The sequence below is a fragment of the Loxodonta africana genome, chromosome 21, assembly GCF_030014295.1.
Source record: "Loxodonta africana isolate mLoxAfr1 chromosome 21, mLoxAfr1.hap2, whole genome shotgun sequence".
Lineage (NCBI taxonomy): Eukaryota > Metazoa > Chordata > Mammalia > Proboscidea > Elephantidae > Loxodonta > Loxodonta africana.
This window is the reverse complement of record NC_087362.1, coordinates 29,114,457-29,133,751: the sequence shown is the minus strand read 5'-3', so window position 1 is coordinate 29,133,751 and position 19,295 is coordinate 29,114,457. Positions and strand designations below refer to the sequence as shown.

General features: G+C 40.3%; 1 protein-coding gene across 7 annotated transcripts in view; it reads right to left on the bottom strand.

The window, feature by feature from the left end:
• FANCA (FA complementation group A) overlaps positions 1-19,295 on the bottom strand; it is a 67,949-nt gene that overhangs the window by 43,374 nt on the left and 5,280 nt on the right. For 6 of the 7 annotated variants that reach the window (XM_064273615.1, XM_023558017.2, XM_064273616.1 and 3 more), the window contains exons 3-9: positions 12,241-12,334; positions 10,282-10,424; positions 10,069-10,164; positions 9,045-9,118; positions 1,831-1,943; positions 746-828; positions 508-541 (exon numbers count right to left, since the gene is read on the bottom strand). In XM_064273615.1, coding sequence (XP_064129685.1) covers positions 508-541; positions 746-828; positions 1,831-1,943; positions 9,045-9,118; positions 10,069-10,164; positions 10,282-10,424; positions 12,241-12,334 — 637 coding nt within the window. The other variant, XM_064273620.1, reaches the window with a different exon arrangement.

Here is a 19,295-nt window from a genome sequence, read left to right as displayed (position 1 = left end):
TGCCCAAAAGGACACAAGGAGAGAGAGTGGAGGGAAGGAGTGTGCTGTCTCATTACAGGGAGAGCAATTAGGAGTGTATAGCAAGGTGTGTATAAATTTTTGTATGAGAATCTGACTTGATTTGTAAACTTTCACTTAAAGTGCAATAAAAATTAATTTAAAAAAATTAAAAAATAAGATGAATGTATTCTCTTAAAAATTAAATATAGGAAACATTAGAAAAAAGTCACTCCTACAATTAATAACAGAAAGGACTTATGCTCCAGCACATCAGAATACGGAACAATGAGATGCTTCCCACTTCACCTGAGGTGACCCGGCCTTGTGCCACAGCTCAGTAAGTGAAACCCGGAGCTGCCAGAATTGGGAGACTGGAGGTGAGTTTACCTAACGGCCACCAGAAAGCGGCCTCAGCACCTGGATGCTGCAGGGAGTTGGACACAGGAAATGCTGGACCCACTAGCAGGTAGAGCCAACGCTCAGCACAGTGTACCAGCAGGCACTCACCGGTCAGTAGGCTCTGCAGGACGGCGGCAGCGACCTGTGGGGGCACAGACCATGTCACTGAGTGGTACACTTGGGCACAAACCTGCACTATCAGTGCTCCAGCCAGGATTCTGGCCGAGGTGCTGCAGGCCCCCCAGAGCGGAAACGCAGAGCGACACCGCACAGCAGGTCTCTTCCAAAGTCCTGGGCCATTCCAAGTGTAGGCGGTCCTTTCACTCCACCCCTCCTGTTCGCCTACCTGGGGCAGCTTCTCCTGCTCCACATTTCTTTTCAGATCTGAGTTTTCCTGAAAGCCCCTCAAAACAAATATCCGCACAAAGTCTGAAAAAGATAAAACCGGGGTATTTATATACATGATGGCCTCCACATAACCTCTGTGAAAAAGGCAGATTGCCCCCCCAAGAGAAGGAGTGATTCACATGCCATGGGCTGCAGCAGGATGCAAAAAGCCAGATGTCACTACACCTGATGTGGGTGAGGCTGCCCACCAGCCAAACTTGACCCACCAAATCCGGTATCTAACCAGGCTTCCTCCTGCCATTCCACTTGAAAGAGAAATATCCATAATTCATCAAGTTTATTTTAAGGATTTTTTTTTTTTCCTCTTAAAACACACAAGATGGCTGTCTGTTTCCAAGGGCTGCCATGGACACCACTGCCTGTCAGCCTCCTACTCCCAAAATGAGTGACATTTATAGAGGGACCAGAAGCACCATTCTGGGGAAAGAAGCAGGAAATGGACTCACACCTTTTTAAAGATTACAATCAGGGGAACTGAAATAAAAAAAGATTTTCTTCCAAATCTTCAATTAACCAAAACGGCAAACTGCTAAAGCTTTTTAATTTGTTGTTTCACTATATTTTGCTTTTACAGACTTTTTTTTTTTTTTAATTCAAAGGCATCCTAAAGGCGGTGATGTTTAAACTAGCTGGGACTAGGTTACAGAGGCAACAGGTATCATAGGCAGCTAATGCCACCAACAAGGCTTCAGAAAAAATGTCTTTTTAGGACTACCTCTTCTGCAAAGGAAAAAACATGGAGTACCCTTGTGTGGCAACTGTGTGTGCTTCGTGGCACCTGTGTGGAACACATCACTTCTAACTTTTCACTGATTTGCAGATTTTGTGTCTTCAACCCTGGCAGAAGTGGGGTCTGCTGGCTTAGAGCAGGCAGAGCAGACGGCCATGCCAGGAGAAAGGTGCCTAATATTCACCAGTCACTGTGCCATCTCCCCCAACCGCAGCCCACCAGGACGACTCACAATGGGTCCACTCGGCCATGGGTAGACAGGCCAGCCTCCCACAGACTAAGCCTGCACTCACCAGCAAGCACAGCCCTGGCGACATCGGCGGATGGGCTCGGCCCGTCTTTCTGTTCACAAAGGCGGCCCAAGCTCCTGCAGAGCCAGGCCACCAGGGCCTGCGTGTCCGAGTGCCTGGGGAAACACAGCGCAGCTGGCATCAGCATTTCACTGTAGCTGTCAGTGTCTTCTTCAACCCTCACTTCACTAGGACTCGTGGGCCTGTGAGTACATACTGGCAGCTGCCTAAGGCCCTGGCCTACAGCTCAGGTACGAAGGGCTTCCAATGGGGCCAGCTAACACTGGGGGCACCAGGGAAGGGGGATCCAGCCCAGTCAACACAGTGGGCACCAGGAAAGGGGGAATCGTCCTAGCCGACAGAGGACACCAGGGAAGGGGGTGCTGACCAGGCCTGTATTGAGGCTGAGGCCCACTGAGCAGTCCACCCTACTCCTCTGATCGCCCCCTTCCCTTCTCATGGGCCTACTTACAGCTTCCGGCATGCAGAGCAGATGGTCCAGGTGAGGGCTGGTGGGAACAACCATCTCCAAATCAAAACCTTCCTCATGCCCACTTGCAATCATTCCCTGTTCCCACTCCTAGCCAACTACTAATCTACCTTCTGTCTCTATAGGTTTACTTACCTTTTCTAGAGGTTTCATAAAAATAGAATCACACAATACCTGTCCTTTTGTGTCTGGCTTCTTAAACTGAGCATAACGTTTTCAAGGTTCATCCACACTGAAACATGTATCAGAACTTCATTCCTTCCTATGGCTGGGTAATATTTTATTGTATGGATATACCACTTATTTCTACCCATTCATCAACTGCTAGACACAAGTTGTTCCCACCTTTTGGCTATTATGAATACTACTGCTGTGAACATCCACATACAAGCTTTTGCGTAGGAATATTTTCAATTCTCTTGGAGCATAATTACTGGGTTATATGGCAACTCTGTTTTAACATTTTGAGGGACCATCAAACTGTTTTCCAAAGTGGATGCACTATTTACATTCCCACGAACAATGTCTGAGGGTTTCAATTTCTCCACATTCTTAGTAACACTTGTTATTACGTCTTTTTTATCACAGCCAACTTAGTGGGTCTGAAGTGGCATCTCACTGAGGTTTTTACTTGTAGTTCCCTGATGACTAGTGACATTAAACATCTTTTTGTGTGCTTATTGGCCATTTGTGTATTTTCTTTGGAGAAATTTCTATTCAGATCCTTTGCCCATTTTTAAATTGGATGCCTTATACTAGATATTAGGCTCTTATGAGATACATGATTTGCAAATATTTTCCCTCATTTTGTGGGTTGTCTTTTCACTTTCTTAATAGTGTCATTTGACTTACAAAAATTTTTAAATTCGAAGAAGCCCAATTTATCTATTTTTTTCTTTAATTGTTTGTACATTAGGTGTCATATCTAAGAAACACTTGCTTAATCCAAGGTCATAAGATTTACACCTACGTTTTCTTCTAAGAGTTTTATATTTAGCTCTCACATTTAGGTCTCTGATGCAATTTAATTTTGCATATGGTATGAGGTAGGGTTCCAACTTCATTCTTTTGCATGTGAATAACCAGTTATTCCAAAACCATTTCTTGAAAAGATTATACTTTCTCCATTGGTCTTGGCACCCTTCCTAAAAATCAACTAGCCATAAATGTATGGTTTCATTTCTGTACTCTCAATTCTATTCCTTCAGTCTGTATATTTATCCTTATGCCAGTATCACACAGTCACGATTGCCGTAGCTTTGTAATAAGCTTTGAAAACGGGAAGCGAAAGTCCTTGAACTTTGTTCTTTTTCAAGATTGTGCTGGCTATTCTGGGTCCCTTGCATGTCCATATCAATTTTAGGATCAGCTTATCAATGTCTGCAAAAAAGCTACCTGGGATTTTGATAAGGATTGCACAGAATGTGTAGATCAATTTGGGGAGTATTGCCATCTTAAAATGTTAAGTCTCCCAATCCATGAACACAGGATGTCTTTCCATTTACTAAGGTCTACTTTAAATTATATTAATGTTTTACAGTTTTACTGTACAAGTTTCACATTTCTTAAGTTTATTCCTAAATTTATTCTTTTTGATGCGCTTTTAAACGGAATTGCTTTCTTAATTGCGTTTTGGATTGTTCATTGCTAGTGTACGGAAATACAACTGATTTTTGTATATTTATCTTGTATCTTGCAACTTTGTTGAACTCATTTATTAGTTCTAATAGTTTCTTGGGTACATTACTTAGGATTTTCTATACACAAGATTGTGTCACCTGCAAATAAAGACTGTTTTACTCAGGGCTTCAAATCAGTTTGTTTCAGTTTGAACCCCTGCTGAGAATTTGCATTTCTACCCCAGACACACTAATTCAGAATCTACATTTTAACACGATCTCCAGGTGATTTTTATGTATAACTCCCTGGGACCTTGTAAGAAATGTAAATTCTCAGCAGGGACTCCAACCAGAATGAACCAGTTTGAAGCCCTGGTTTTACCTTCTAATCTGGATGCTTTATGTTTAATTTTCTTGCCCAAATGCCTTGGCTAGAACCTCCAGTACAATGTTAAATAAACCAAAACCCGTTGCTGTCGAGTTGATTCCGATTCATAGAGACCCTATAGGACAGTGCAGAACTGCACCATCGGGTTTCTAAGGAGTGCCTGGTAGATTCAAACTGCTGGCCTTTTGGTTAGCAGTCATAGCTCTTAACCACTACGCTACCATGATTTCCACAATGTTGAATAGAAGTGGTAAAAATGGGCATCTGTCTTGTTCCTGATCTTAGGGGGAAAGCTTTCGGCCCTTCACTATTAAGTATGAAATGAGCTATGGATTTTTCATAGGACACCCTTTATCACGTTGAGGAAGTTACGAGTTTGTTGACTGTTTTTTCATCAAAGGGTGCTGAACTTTGTCAAATGCTTTTGCTGAGTCTATTGAGATGATGATATGGTTCTTGTCCTTTTTTCTATTATAGTAAAACAATCAAAAGCCAGAACCTGTGTAAGGTGGCAATCTGTCAGAGAAGAGATACTCAAAACTAAAATGAGATAGGATTCTTAACAGATAGTGCTAGTATGCACCCTGTCAAAGATGGAAAACTAGGAAAAACAAGGCAGTCCTGTTCAGTTCTGGTTTTCACAGATTTCACTATACTATAATACATCGACTTTCAGATATTAAACCAACCTTGCATTCCTGGGATAAGTCTCACTTGGTCACAGTATACAATCCTTCTTCTCTTTCATTTTGCTAATATTTTCTTAGAATTTTTCCTTCTATATTTATGACGGATATGGTCTGTGGTTTTCTTTTCTTACGGTGCCTCTGCCTAGCTTTGGTATCAGGTCACTACTGGTCTCATGAAATAAGTTAGGAAGTGTTCCCTTCTTTTCTTTTTTCTGGAAGAATTTATGAAGAAATGGTATTATTGCTTTTTTTAAATGTTTGGTAGAATTTACCAGGGAAGCCATAATGGTTCTAGGATTTTCTTTGTGGGAATATTTTAAATAATTCAATTTCTTAACTTGTTCTAAGTCTATTCAGATTTTCTTTTTCTTTTTAAGTCAGTTTCAGTAATATGCATCTTTCTGAAAATTTTTCCATTTTTTCTAATTTGTTGTCATGAAGTTGTTCATGATATTTGTTATATTCTTTTTTAATTTCTCTTAAGTAACGTCATTTCTTTCATTCCTGATGTCATGGATTCAATTGTGTCCCCCAAAAATGTCTATCAACTTGGCTAGGTCATGATTCCCAGTATTGTATGACTGTCTACTGTTTTGTCATCTGATGTGATTTCCCTATGGATTGTAAATCCTATCGCTATGATGTAATGAGACGGGTTAGTGGCAATTATACTGATGAGATCTCCAAGACTGGATGGTGTCTTCAGCCAATCTTTTTTGAGACATAAAAAAAAAAAAGAGAAGCTAGCACAGAGACAGGGGGACTGCATGCCACCAAGACAGCAGCGCTGGGAGCAGAGCGCATCCTTTGGAGCTGAGGTTCCTGCGCTGAGCTGCTCTCAGACCAAACAAAGGCTGACGAGAAGGACCTTCCTCCAGAGCTGACAGAGAGAGAAAACCTTCTCCTGGAGCTGGCACCCTTAATTCGGACTTCTAGCCTACTGGACCGTAAGAGAATAAACTTCGCTTTGCTAAAGTCATCCACTTGTGGTATTTCTGTTATAGCAGCACTAGATGACCAAGACACCTGACTTTGGTCATTTGTGCCTTCTATTCATCTTGGTCAGTCTAGCTTAAGGCCTGTCAGTTTTGTTGCAATTTTCAAAGAACCAATTTTTGTTTGATTGATTTTCTCTATTTTAAGTTGGTCATACTGTGGTAGCTTGCACGTTGCTGTGATGCTGGAAGCTATGCCACCGCTATTTCAAATACCAGCAAGGACATCCATGGTAGACATGTTTCAGTGGCACTTCCAGACTAAAACAGACTAGGAAGAAAGACCTGGTGGTCTACTTTTGAAAATGTTAGCCAGTGAAAACCTTATGAACAGCAGCAGAGCATTGTCTGATGAAGTGCCAAGAGATGGGTCCCTCAGGTAGGCAAGTATGCAAAACACAACTGGAAAGAGCTGCCTCCTCAAACTAGAGTCAACTTTACCAACATGGATGGAGTGAAGTTTCCAGGACCTTCATTTGCTGATGTGGCATGGCTCAAAATAAGAAGAAAGAGCTGCAAACATCCAGTGGTGATGAGAATGTGGAATGTACAAAGTATGAATCAAGAAAAATTGGACGTTGTCAAAAATGAAATGGAAAGCTTGAAAATTGATAACCTAGGCATTAACCCATTGCCGTCGAGTCGATTCTGATTCATAGTGACCCTACAGGACAGGGTAGAACTGCCCCATACAGTTTCCAAGGAGCACCTTTGGATCTGAACTGCTGACCTCTTGGTTAGTAGCCGTAGCTCTTAACCACTATGCCACCAGGGTTTCCAACCTAGGCATCAGTGAGCTGAAATGGACTGGCAATGGCCATTTTGAAATGGACAATCATATGGTCTACTATGCCAGGAATGTCAAATCAAAGAGGACCAACACTGCACTCATTGTCAAAAAAAAACTTTTCAAAATCAATCTGAAGAACAACCCTGTCAGGGACAGGATAATATCCATATGCCTACAAGAAAGGCCAGTTAATACTATTACTCAAATTTACACATCAACCACTAATGCCAAAGATGAAGAAATTGAAGATTTTTACCAACTTCTACAGTCTGAAATGTATCAAACATGGAATCAAGATGCATTAATAATTACTGGTGACTGGAATGTGAAAGATGAAAACAAAGAAGGATCAGTAGTTGAAAAATAAGGCCTTAGTGATAAAAACACCAAAGATCACATGACAGAATTTTGGAAGACCAATGACTTCTTCATTGCAAATACCTTTTTCTAAAAACGTAAATGGCAACTATACTAGTAGACCTTACCTGATGGAATACACGTGAATCAAACTGACTACATCTGTGGAAAGAGATGATGGAGTAGCTCAATATCATCAGTCAGAACAAGGCCAGTGGCTGACTACAGAACAGATGATCAATTGCTCTTATACAAGTTCACACTGAAGCTGAAGAAAATTAAAACAAGTCCACGAGAGCCAAACTACAACCTTGAGTACATCCCACCTGGAATTTAAAGATCATCTCAGGAATAGATTTGAAGCACTGAACAGTAATAATCAAAGACCAGACAAGTTGTGGGATGACACCAAGGACATCATACATGAAGAAAGCAAAAGGTCATAAAAAGACAGGAAAGAAAGAAAAGACCAAAATACACGTCAGAAGACACTCCGAAACTTGCTCTTGAACAGAGTACCTAAAGCAAACAGAGGAAATGATGTAGTAAAAGAGTTAAACAGAAGATTTCAAAGGGTGTCTCAAGAAAACAAAGTACTATAATGAAGTGTGCAAAGACCTGGAGCTGGAAAACCAAAAGGGAAGAACATGCTTGGCTTTTTCAAGGTGAAAGAACTGAAGAAAAAATTCAAGCCTTGTACTGATGCTTTTGAATTATCGTGTTGGAGAAGAATATTGAATATACCATGGACTACCAGAAGAACAAGCAAATCTGTCTTGGAAGAAATACAGCCAGAAAGCTCCTCAGAAGTGAGGATTGTGATGCTTTGTCTCATGTACTTTGGACATGTTATCAGGAGGGACAAGTCCCTGAAGAAGGACATCGTGCTTGGTAAAGTAGAAAGTCAGTGAAAAAGAGGAAGACCCTCAACGAGACTGACTGTACAATGGCTGCAACAATGGTCTCAAATACAGCAACGATTGTGAAGATGGTGCAGGACTGGGCAGTGTTTTGTCCTGCTGTACATAAGGTCACTATGAGTCATTAGGTATGAATATGCTAGAAAATGTGTTTTTAATGTAGTTAAATTTATTAATCTTCCCTTATAGTGTCTGAGTTTTATCATATATAGGCCTTCCCACTTCAAGATTATAAAAATATTCTATTATTTCTTCTAGTACTTTAATAGTTTCAATTTTTCCCCCTTTAATTCTGATTCATCTAGAACCTAAACTATGGAGTAGGAGAGGAGCAACTGCCTGGTTACCTAGAGCCAGGGAGGGGATCTAAGGTTCCAATTGCTTAAAAATACTTTCATCCGATTCTTCTTAGTCACTCTCCCTTCCATCCCCACACCCAGAAGCTCTTGGCGCCATCAATTCTTGAGCATCTTAGGAGAAGAGAATCAATTGAGTTGTTTCTTTTCTTTCCACCATGCTAGATTAGGACAAGTCTTTCTCAAGTTTGCTAAGTCATTTACCATTAGTACCCCTGCTTTCTGCCTCCAAAATTTTGTTTTTGTTATTTTGTTATCTCTTCTCCTGTACTCCCTCATCTTTACAGGGTTATGCCTGTTTATGAAATCCCTTTTCTGACATTTACTGGGACCTTAGGAGGGAATAAAATTGTACACGTTCTATCAACCATATTTACCTGGATGTCCCTTTAGTTCTTTAAAACTTTATTATCCCAAGATACATCTTATACAAAGAAAACATCGCCAAATCTGTAAATGATAAGGACTTCAACTGCCAGAAATTGTCTCTTTAAATAATAGGTTTTTTAAGGCGATTCTTGGCTCTGAAATATAAATAATCCACACTGGACCAGGCTGCAAAAAATAAACCATGTAATATTTCAGAGAGGCTAAATTACCACTGGTGCACTACCTTTCCAGCAGCTCTCGTAGGCTCACGATATTTTGTGTGTGAAGACGCCACACAGCTTCAAGCACCAAACAATTCTGAAGAAAATAACAGTACTGTCAGTCCTTTACGTGCAAGTTTTCCCATAGAATGTTCAAGCAGGGTTGTTAACCACAACGCTTTATTGAAAATTAAACTAGAGGAACAAGCACATGTCTGAAATACATGTTTTACGCACATTCCCCATAAAAGCTCTGCTCACATCATTCTGATCTGTGTTTGAACAGGCTGCTCCTGTTACCTACATTGTCCTCATTTCTCTGTCCAGCTAATGCATACTCCTCCTTCAAAATCAGTGAAACCTGCAGCTATTCCAGGAAGCCTTTCCTAACCATTCAATCTGATGCACGTCCACCCTTCTTCTTTGTATACCTGTGAACACCTGTATCATCGCAGTTCATGTATGTTTAGTTGCCTTTTTCCCCAACAAGACAGTAATCGGTGAGTGCAGGGACCACACCGGTGCCGACAAATCAAATGAACCCTATAATATAAGAGAACGGGGAAAAACCCCACACGGCAATCACCTTGGTTTTTTCTTTATACTTGCTGAACTTATTTAGTAACATAAAGTAGTCAATTCGAGTTCTTTCAGCCCTTCGAAAATCTCTAAACCTACTGAGTTCAAAATTTTTCAAAAAAGAACAGATAAGTATAATTTTTAAACTACATTTTCCAAGTTTACTAAACTGCCCTGGAAATTTGCTTCATAATAATATACCTAAGAGGGTTGAGCACCATGTTTTCCTGATATATTTTATTCTAATAAGTATTATTAATGATGGGTGGATACCGACATACGTGGCGATTCAGAGTGTTCCTTTCCCATCCACAGAGGCATACGTGGCACTGTGGTGTTTTTTTTTCCCCCACTCTCTATAATTAATGAGATGTTTGGTAGAATGTCTAGAGATTCTGTTGGCTCCATTCCAATCAACAGAACTTAGGTTGAAAAACTCCAGAGTCAGAGGCACAATCTCAAATTTACCTGCACTTTCCATAATTCTTGACAGAAGGAGAGACGGCAGAACATACTGTTTGCCAATAAATACTGAGCAATCTCTATCAAGGAAGACAGTTTCTTCTGTAAAGAGAAAATTTTTTTAATAGGCAGATACCTAGAATAACAGTAAAGAAATGTCCCATTTGTCTGAACAAGTACCAATTAGCACCTCCTTCCCTCTCTGTGCTGGCGTCTTACCCTCTGCTCTGGGCTGAGCAGCACGGTGGAACTGGACAGCCCTGTGGCCTTACATATCTCTCCAACGCTAGAGGCAGCCATCCTGGCCGACAGGATTCCCACTGGGACCCCCAGTCTCGAGGCTTGATCCTGCAGAGCAGAGCCTGAAAGACAAAACAAAACTATTATCTTTCTCTTAAAACGTGGTGATATATACTACAAAACTTAAAATGGAAGACTTGCATTTAACAATGCCTTGTTTTAAGTTGTGCTGCCACAGAAAATTGTCTTCTGAAGGGAAGAACAGATCTACAGGGGACAACATGGGATGAAACTAAGACACTTTCACGACTATAGCGGCTGAGAAGAGGATCATCTGAAACCCACATACAAATTTGTGTGTTTTGTGTGATATAAAACACAGTTTAGCAGACCTATTATGACTAAGAACTTTTTCACCTTTTCCCAAAGGATGATGATAACATGAGAGCTCCAGTGGGTTCTTTATATTAATTCCTATTTTTCTAATGACTTCAGTGTCAGCGGTGCACCTGCTCCCACTGACCTCACACTGAAGTCTAAGACTAATTGGGTCAGGGTTTCCTAAAGCTTCTTCACACACCTGACATGGGGGCAGTGGAGAGGCTGCCAGGCAGAACCAGGAGTCGGGCCCACAGGCAGCCATTAGCCTCCTGAGCAACCAGTCTCTGGTCTGAGTTCAAGTGAATGAAACATGCTGGGAGCAGGAGAAGTGGTAATGCCTATTTCATTTGACTTTCAAAACTAATTTTCAAAAAGAAAAATAAAAACTGTAATACATGCACTTTATCACCAAGGCTCTGAAAATGCTTACATGGTATCAATATTGTAGCTATACCAGCCTCAAATGATGGCATTAGAAACTATCAACTGCTGTGGTCAAGCAAGAATTTATGGTAGAAAGGTAAAAAATAATACCAGTTTCTAGCCAGCTATTTCCATGGGAGGGTTTATTTCTGCTTTTATTTACAAGGCTAACTTTTACTTTTTTAATATAATTATGAATAAGGATAGCAGCCAATATCTTCAGTAGGAAAGAGAACCAAAAAATTCTGGAATTAAGGGTCTATTTATATTTCTGTGGTGAGGTTAACAGCTTCCTTAAGCAAATTCTTATGCCTTGATTCAAAAACCCATACAACAGAGTGTGGCTGAGCTTCGTTCCCTGGAAGGATGATGCATAATTTAGGAAATTCAAATACAACTATGGCAATAAAAAGCAGTATCATTTATCAGTGACCTTTAGTAATCAGTTGTCAAGGCAGGCCTATTATTTCAGTATATTTTACTAGAAATCTAAAACAAATTAATCAATTAAATCATGCCACTTTCTGAAACGAGTCATTACATAGTAAGAACTTCCTCTGCATCATACTCTAACACCTGGGATGGAGAGGGCACGAGCACCTAGAAACATATTCAGGTTCCTGCCTTCTCTCCCGCCCCCAGTACAGCCTGTTTTCACAACTTCAATGAATAAGGTGCACATTTTTATGTCATTACTGCTCCATGTGCTTCTGAGCCCCATGCTCAGTCAAACAATAGCATCATAATAAGCCAAAAGCAAGACACAGGAACATGTTTTAAAGTTCAAGGCCACATACATAAGTTATTGTTGTTGGTGTTAGTTGCTGTCAAGTCAATTCCAACTCATGGCAACCCCACGTGTGCAGAGTAGACTGCTCCACAGGGTTTTCAAGGCTGTGACTTTTCGGAAGCAAATCGCCAAGCCTTTCTTCCGAGGCATCTCTAGGTGAATTGAACCATCTACCTTTGGCTAGTGGCTGAGTACTTAACCCTCTGAGTCACCCAGGGGCTCCATACACACTTAAGCAGAAAACCACTGTTTCAGAGAAATTAAATTTCCATATAAATCATGGTCACTTCATATAAAAAGCCCTCTGGAATCCCATATATTAGGAAAATGAAGCTGTAACTCACCTATCAATGAATTGGAAGGATTAGTGTAGGCCTCAGAACTGTCACAGTCAATGAATTTGCTGAGACACAATTTTTTACACTGTGGACCTTCTACCTAAAAACCAAAACACAAAGAGCTCCATTTTTACAATTCAAACTGTGTGTACACAAAAACAATCTCTGTATATATAATGCTTGCCAACAGGGATAGCCTCAAATATTTTGAGGTACAACATTTTAAAAAATGAGACTTACTAATGACTTTTGAGAATTATTCAATTCATTTTTCAATTTCTTTTATCTCCAAACAGATAAATGCTCCCATTTTTTTTTTCACCTAGTTAACATTTAATGGGTGCTTTTTTTTTTTTTTTTTTTTTACCAGATACAAAGGAGGCCTGATCGTGCCATGGTTAAAACACTAGGCTGCTAACTTAAAGGTCGGCAGTTTGAACCCACCAGTTGCTCTGCAGGAGAAAGATGTGGTTGTCTGCTTGCATAAAGCTTACAGCTTTGGAAATCCTATGGGGCAGTTCTACTGTCTCACAGGATTACTCTGAGTCCGAATCAACTAGATGGTAACAAGTTTGGTTTTGTTTTTTTTACCCGATTGTTACTAGGCTTCCAAGAATCTTTTCATGAAGATTAGGCCTTGGCTGGGTCCAGAAAGCCCAAATGTAGGGGTGGAGCCAACATGGAAGCCTAGACCAATGCACCGTGCCACCCTCTGCAGTAAAACTAAGTAAAACAGATACAAATGTCAAACCTGCAAGCTTAAGCATCACATGGAGGGATAAAGAACTAGATCAAACACCAAATGGAAGAAGAAACTGACAGAAAACAGAGAACAAGGAGAGATACAGAATAGAAATCCCCTGCCAACTAACATGGCACAGCATGATCATCTCGAAGCATAGCCAGCAACAACCCCAGACAGGAAGTACAGGAAGGAAACTTCAGAGAGCTCTCAGCAGGAGATGGAGCACCCCGTAATCAGAGAAACATATTCTCACACCCCTCACCCTTCTGGTGAGTAGAAGCAAGAACCCCCCCATCCTGGCAGCATCTAATACAAGCCACCCCCTGCTTGGCCCACCTCATCCCCTCTTGCCACAAGGCTTTTTTTCTCTTTCTTACTTTTCTTTCTCTCTCCCACCTAGCCCTGTATGCCACGTCCACATAACACCTGCTGGCCTTCGCCCCACCACCATGGCCAGAGAGCCACTGCTCCAGGTCCACCCCACCTACAACCACCATGCTGCCGTTTTTGTTCTTTTTTTTCTTTCTCTCTGAAACCTAGCCCCATATGTCACCTCCCCTCCCATGGGGCCCAGGTCCACCCCGTCCCTACTTGATGGTCCCCACCATATCATTTTTATTTATTTCATTTTTTTCTCTTTTTTCCTTTTCTTTCTCCCTCTCACCTAGCCCTGTATGCCACCTCCCCCCTTGCTGCTGGCCCCCACCACACCATCATGGCTAGAGAGCCACCAGCCTGCCACAGCCCCAGGTCTGCCCTGCCCCACTGCCACCATTTTTAAAAATTTTATTTCTTTCTCTTCTTTCTCCTTTCTACCTAGCCCCATATGTCACCTCCCTCCCCTTCTCACCATCCCCTGGGTCTGCCCCGTTGCCACCTGCCAGCCAGTAATGCACCACTTTTTAAAGTTTTATTTTATTTATTTTTCTCTTTCTTCCTTTTCTTTCTCCCACCCACCTAGCCCCATACACCACCTCTCACCCTTCCCGCCAGCCTCCATTGCACTGCCACAGCTAGAGCATCCTGGGTGCTCAGATCCACTGTCACAATGGGCCTGCACCACCTCACCTCTCCTGCCACTCAACCAGTTGCTGAACAGTGGGAAGCAAGCCCATACCACACCCCCACCCATCTGGTTAAGGGCTAAGAATGCTCCCACACGAGTGGACCAACATCAGGAGGCCGACAGCGCTCACTTAGTCCACCCTCAGCCACCTTGTCAAATCAGTGTACGATGAAGACAGCTCACCCTGCCCGTTGCTGCCCTGCCCACTGGGATAAGATAGTGAGAGCCACTGTGCCCACGGATGTGCAAGCAAACAAGCACGCCCAGCTCACTCACCCTGACATATTAAAACAAAACAAAAAAGCAGGACAAAACAAACAAACATATCGATAAATAAAAAATACCTCGATGTCTTGGAGACAGCAGACAATACCAAAACATATAAAAAAGCAGGACAAGATGGTTCCAGCAAGTGATCAAAATAAAGAATCATATAACCTTCCAGTAGAAGAAAAGACATTGGAACTATGTGACATGGAATTCAAAAGACTAATATTTAGGGCTCTCCAAGAGATTAGGAAAGAGGTCAAGGAAAACACAGACAAAACTAAGCTAAAAACTGACAAAATCATGGACAACACAGACAAAGCCAATGAAAAACGTAGCCAAAATCAAGGAAAACACAAACAAAGCATTAGAAGAATTCAGGAAAATAATATAAGAACAAAACCTCCAAATAAACAATTATAAATCATACAAAAACAGCAACTAGAAATCCAAAAGATAAAATACAAAATTTCAGAAATGGACAACTCAATAGAAGGTTTTAGAAGCAAATTTGAAACACTGGAAGACAGAATCAGTAAGACTGAAGATAAACCCATGGAGGCCACTTTGAGGAAAAATCAGAGAAAAGAATGAAGAAAACCTAAGACTTATGTGGGACAAAAATCATGAGCCAAAATTTGCTCATAATTGGAGTTCCAGAACAGGGGGAGAAAATGGAAAACACAGAGAAAACTGCTGAAGATTTGCTGGCAGAAAACTTCCCAAATATCATGAAAGACAAAAAGGTGACCACTGAAAAAGCTCAACAAATCTCATATAGGATAGACCCCTAAAGAAAGTCACCAAGACATATCATAATCACACTTGCCAAAACCAAAGACAAAGAAAGACTCTCGAGAGCAGCTCAAGAAAAATGAAAAGTCACGTAGAAAGGGGGAAACGGTAAGATTAAACTCTGATTATTCAGTAGAAACCATGCAGGCAAGAAGGCAATGGGATGACATATATAAAATTTTGAAAGAAAAAAACTGCCAAGCAAGAATAATATATCCTGCAAAACTCTCTTTCAAATAACTATGGCAAAATTAGAACATTTACAGAAAAATGGGAATTAATGGAATTCACAAAAGCCAAACCAACCTTACAAGAAAGAGAGAACAAACAATATCAAACAACAACCTGAGTCTAGGGCATAGGACAGCATTAGCCAGATACCAACGTGGGTAAAGAACTCTCAATAATAAAACGAAGCCAAAAGACTTAAAACAGGGAACCAGAGACAGCAATCTGCAGATGATGACAACATCAAAACAACAAAAGGGGGAATAAATGGTGAAGGTATAGAACTTTCAAATGGAGAGGAAGTCAAGGCAATATCAAGTCATAAAAGACTGGTTCAAACTTAGGGAGAGAAGGGTAAATTTCAAGGTAACCACAAAGAAAGTTAACAAGCCTACTCATGAAAATAAAATAAGAAGAAAAACATATAGACTCAGTAAACACAAAATCTGTAACAAAAGAAAAGAAAATCCACAAACAAAAGGAACTCAGCACAGGAAAGTAAGAGAAAACAGAAGTACCACAAAAGAGTACACAATATGAGAGCAATAAACTCATACCTATCAATAATCACACGGAATGTAAATGTCTTAAATGTAACAGTAAAGAGACAGAGTGGCAGAATGGATTTAAAAAAAAAAAACAACCCATCAATATGCTGTCTATAAGAGACACACCTTAGACACAGACATAATTACATTAAAAATTAAAGAATGGAAAAAAACGTATCAAGCAAACAGTAACCAAAAAAAAGAGCAGGAGTGGCAACGCAAATCTCAGATAAAATAGACTTTAAGGTAAACTCAACCATAAAAGACAAGGAACAACATATGACGATTAAAGGGACAATCCACCAAGAAGACGTGACCTTAATAAATATCTACGCACCCAATGACAGGGCTCCAAGATACATAAAACAAACTCTAACAGCACTGAAAAGAGAAATAACAACAGTTCTACAATAATAGTAGGAGACTTCACACACACTCGTCATAAAGGACAGAATATCTAGAAAGACCCCCAACAAAGATACAGAAGATCTAAAGGCCACAATCAGCCAACTTGACCTCATAGACATATACAGAACATCCCATCCAACAGCAACAAAGTATACATTCTTCTCCAACACAGATGGAAAGTTCTCTAGAACAGACCACATTTTAGGCCACAAAGCAACCCTCAATAAAATCCAAAACATCTAAATAAAACAAAGCATTCTTTCTGATAACGCCATAAAAGTAGAAGTAAATAACAGGAAGGACAAGGAAAAAAAATCAAATACATGGAAACTGAAAAATACGTTGCTTAAAAAACAACTAGGTAATAGAAAAAATCAGAGGGAATAAAAAATTTCTAGAATCAAATGAGAATGAAAACACATCATACCAAAACCTTTGATACACAGCAATGGCAGTGCTCAGGGGTCAATTTATAGTAATAAATGCACACACTGAAAAGAACAGGCCAAAATCAAAACATTAGCCCAACAATTTGAAAAAAATTGAAAGAGAACAGCAAAAGGAGCCCACGGCCACTGGAAGAAAGGAAATACTAAAAATTAGTGGAAAAATAAGTGAAATAGGGAACAGAAAAACAATAGAATCAACAAGACCAAAAGCTGGTTCTTTGAAAAAAATTGACAAACCAGTGGCCCAACTCACAAAAGAAAAACAGGAGAGGAAACAGCTCAAATAGAAAATGAAATGGGGGACATTATAACAGACTCGACCAAAATAAAAAGGATCAAAACAGAATACTATGGAAAATTGTACTCCAACAAATTTGAGAACCTAGAGAAAATGGGAGCAAATTTCGAGAAAAAACAATGGCTACCTAAACTAACACAAATTGAGAAAGAAAATCTGAATAGCCCCCTAACAAGACAAGAGATGGATGAAGTAAAAAAAAAAAAAAAAAAAAAAAAACTCCCAACAACAACAAAAAACCTGTCCTGGACTGCTTCACTGGAGAATTCTACCACACATTCAGAGAAGTGCTCACGCTATTCAAACTATTTCAGAACACAGAAAAGGAAAGAATACTCCCAAATTAATTCTATGAAGCCAGCATAACCCTGATACCAAAGCCAGGCAAAGACACCACAAAAAAAGAAAATTACAAACCAATATCTCTCATGAATATATATGCAAAAATTTTCAACAAAATTCAAGCCAATAGAATTCAGCATCATATCAAAAAATAATACATCATGATCAAGTGGGATTCATACCACGTTTCCAAGGGTGGTTCAACATTAGAAAATCAATCAATATAATCCACCACATCAACAGAACAACAGAAATGAATCACATGATCATCTAAATCGATGCAGAAAAGGCATTTGATCAAGTCCAACACCCATTCCTGATAAAAATTCTCAATAAAATAGGAATAGAAGGCAAATTCCTCAACATAATAAACAGCACCTATATAAAACCAACAGCTAACATCATTCTCAGAGAGGGGCTGAAAGCATTCTCTCTGAGAATGGAACAAGACAATGATGCCCTTTATCACCATTCCTACTTAACACTGTGTTCGAAGTCCTAGCTAGAGCAATAAGAAAAAGAAATAAAGGGTGTTCAAATTGGAAAGGAAGAAGTAAAACTATATTCACAGATTATATAATACTATACATAGAAAACTCCAAAGATTACACAAGAGAACTATTGCAACTAATAGAAAGATTCAGCAGAATAGCAGGATACAAAATCAACATATGGAAATCAGTTAGATTCCTATACACCAAAAAAGAGAACTTCGAAAAGGAAGTCAGGAAAATAATACCATTTATAATAACCTCTGAAAAGATAAAATACTTAGGTATAAATCTAACCAGGTACATAAAAGACATACAAAAAAACTACAAAACACTACCGTAAGAAACTAGAAGAGATCCACATAAATGAAAAAACATACCATGCTCATGAATAGGAAGGCTCAATATTGTGAAAATGTCAATTCAACCCAAAGCCATCTACAGATATAATGCAATCCTGATCAAATACAATCAACAGACTCTTTTTTTTTTTTTTCTAATTGTGCTTTAGGTGAAAGTTTACAAATCAAGTCAGTCTCTCATACAAAAAGTTACACACACCTTGGTATGTACTCCTAGCTGCTCTCCTCCTAATGAGACAGCACTTTCCTCCTCTCCACCATGTATTTGCCCTGTGCACTCAACCAGCTCCTATCCTCCTCCACCTTCTCATCTGGCAACCAGACAGAAGTTACCCACATAATCTCATGTGTCTACTTAAGCCAAAAAAGCTCACTCACCAGTATCAATGTCTTATAGTCCAGTCCAATCCCTAACTGGAGAGCTGGCTTCGGGAATGGTTCTAATCTTGGGCTAACAAAGGGACCAGGGACCATGACCATCAGGGTCCCTCCCATCTCAGTCAGACCATTAAGCCCGGTCTTTGTACGAGAATTTGAGATCTGCATCCCATTGCTCTCCAGCTCCACCAGGGATTCTCTGTTGTGTTCCCTGTCAGGGCAGTGATCAGTGGTAGCCAGGCACCATCTAGTTCTTCCATCTCAGGTTAATGGAGTCTTTGCTTTATGTGGCCCTTTCTGTCTCTTGGGTTCATCTTTACCAATATGTCTTCAGTGTTCTTCATTCTCCTTTGATTCAGGAAGGTTGAGACCAACTGACGCATCTTAGATGGCTGCTTCCTAGCCTTTAAGGCCCCAGACACTTCTCACCAAAGTGGGATGCGGAACCTTTTCTTAATACATCTTGTTATGCCAGTTGACCTAGATGTCCCCTGAAACCATGGTCTCCAGACCACCATTCCCCTCACCGTCCCTGCTACTCTGGCCTTCGAAGCATTTGGTTATATTCAGGAAACTTCTTAGCTTTTGGTTTAGTCCAGTTGTGCTGACTTCCCCTGTGTTGTGTGTTGCTCTTTCCTTCACCTGAAATAATTTTTGTGTACTATCTAGTGACCGAATATCCCT